Source organism: Geospiza fortis, unplaced genomic scaffold (assembly GCF_000277835.1).
Source record: "Geospiza fortis unplaced genomic scaffold, GeoFor_1.0 scaffold315, whole genome shotgun sequence".
Taxonomy (NCBI): Eukaryota; Metazoa; Chordata; class Aves; order Passeriformes; family Thraupidae; genus Geospiza; species Geospiza fortis.
The window spans coordinates 248,494-250,734 of NW_005054648.1; the positions used below are offsets into that span (position 1 = coordinate 248,494).

At 35.4% G+C, this 2,241-nt stretch overlaps 1 protein-coding gene across 1 annotated transcript in view; it reads left to right on the top strand.

The window, feature by feature from the left end:
* The window catches only part of NPEPPS (aminopeptidase puromycin sensitive), a 22,908-nt gene that overhangs the window by 16,109 nt on the left and 4,558 nt on the right, over window positions 1-2,241 (top strand). Inside the window, exons 14-15 of the mRNA XM_031064891.1 lie at window positions 633-772; window positions 2,030-2,164. Of these exons, the coding sequence (XP_030920751.1) occupies window positions 633-772; window positions 2,030-2,164 (275 nt within the window). The remainder of the gene's footprint in view (window positions 1-632; window positions 773-2,029; window positions 2,165-2,241) is intronic.

A 2,241-nucleotide genomic window follows, 5' to 3' on the forward strand; every position in this document is an offset into this window, starting at 1 on the left:
TGGGTGGGCACAAAACCACAAAATATCCCCATTTTGAAGGGATTCTGTTGTTTTTCATCCAAAAGCAGCAATTTTGGCAGCTGAAACAGCCCCAGGCCTGTGCTCTGCCTGGATCCAGGCGGGGAAATCTGAGGAAATCCAAATTTGGGCCTTTCCCGCTCGTGGTTTCCATGTCCTGGCATGGAGAGCAGCATTCCTTGACTCAAAATTCCTTCAAAAATGTCAAATTTTAGGGCCAGGGCCCTCTGAGGGGCCGGGGAGCAGCTGGTTTGTGGTGGTGCTGAAATAAATGAAATAAAAACACCTCAGGTGGGCACAACCACTGATTTCAGCACTGGTTCCACTCCCCTTCTGTGCTTATCTAAATTAAAATGTTTGGCTTGAAAGTTGATTTAAAGATTTTGGGGGTTTTAGCTCTAAAACTGTAATTTCCCTCATATTTTCAGCTCTAAAGCTGATATTTTACTTCAATTGAAACTGACGTTTTCCCGCAGACTTTTACCTCAAAAAACAGACATTTCAGATTTTGGCCTTTTTTTTCCAATTGCATTTTCAGCGCTGAGCCTGGGCCGTTGTTGGGCTGTTTCTCAGCGTTTTCTACCCAATTTTCCCCTCGTTTCCCTCTGTTGCAGGGGAGGATTTGCCCATGTGGATGGTGCCCATCAGCATCTGCACGAGCGAGGACCCCACCTGTGCCAAAATGCAGATTCTGATGGACAAACCTGAGCTCACCGTGGTGTTGAAGGACACCAAACCAGAGCAGTGGGTCAAGGTGAGGCCTGAAAATTCCATTTTCCTCCTCCCTCCTTTATTTCCCTCTCCCCTTGGAATTGTGGTGGAGTTTTGGTTCCCACTCCTCCCCTTTCTTTCCCATTTTCCGACAATATCAACTGGATTTTTTTGAGAATTCAAACCTGGAAAAAAATGTGAAATTATAGGCAGGATTTGAGCTGAGATGTGGTGGTTTTTTTAGTCATTGTTATCATTATTACTGCAGTTATTGTTATTATGGTTATTGTATAATTCTTTCACTACCATTATAATAATTATAATTATTACAATCATATACTTTATGCCATGTATTAAAAATATTATCTTACGATAATATATCCGGATATATATTATATCATATTATATCATATCATATCATATTATATTATATTATATTATATTATATTATATTATATTATATTATATCATATCATATCATATTATATTATATCATATCATATCATATTATATTATATTATATTATATCGTATCATGTCGTATCATGTCGTATCATATCGTATCATATCGTATCATATTGTATTATATTATATTCTATACATGATATTATTTTAACGAATATGAAGATATAAAATATATTTATGTTTTTAAATTATAATTTGTATAGGCTAATAATATATATTAATACATAATTTAATATATTGGTTTTCTATTTAAGTTTTCCTACATATGCTTTTCATATATAAAACACATATATAGACATATGTATTTTAGATAAATATGAAGATGTATTTTAGATAAATATGCATAAATAGAAAGGCATATTCTAAATATATAACAATATAAAGATCTTTTAGATAAATGTATATGGATACACAGATTTTTTTAGATAAATGCCTATAAATATAAAGTTTAGATAGATAAGTATAAACACAAATGCATATTTTATATAGATATGAATTGATACAAGGACATATTTTAGATACATATATACATTTATCTTTTAGATAAATATATATGGATAGAAAGATTTTTTAGATAAATGCCTATAAAGTTTAGATAGATAAGTATAAACACAAATGCATATTTTATATAGATATGAATTGATACAAGGACATATTTTAGATACATATACACAACTATATATTAACATAAATCACATTTGATATAACTACATATAACAATAAATGACATTTTATTTAAATATACGAACATGAACAAGTTTTATTTGCACCGCCACAAGCACAGACGCCGTTTTAGCCACAGCCAGCTGTGAAATGTGTGCTTGTTTGTGCTGCAGCTGAACCTGGGCACCGTGGGCTTCTACCGCACGCAGTACAGCCCGGCCATGCTGGAGAGCCTCATCCCGGCCATCCGGGACCTGTCCCTGCCGCCCGTGGACAGGCTGGGGCTGCAGAACGACCTCTTCTCCCTGGTGAGCCCCACAGCTGGGGACATGGCTGGGAACGGGGGAAAAATCCTCTGGGAATGGGGGGAAAAATCAGCTGGGAA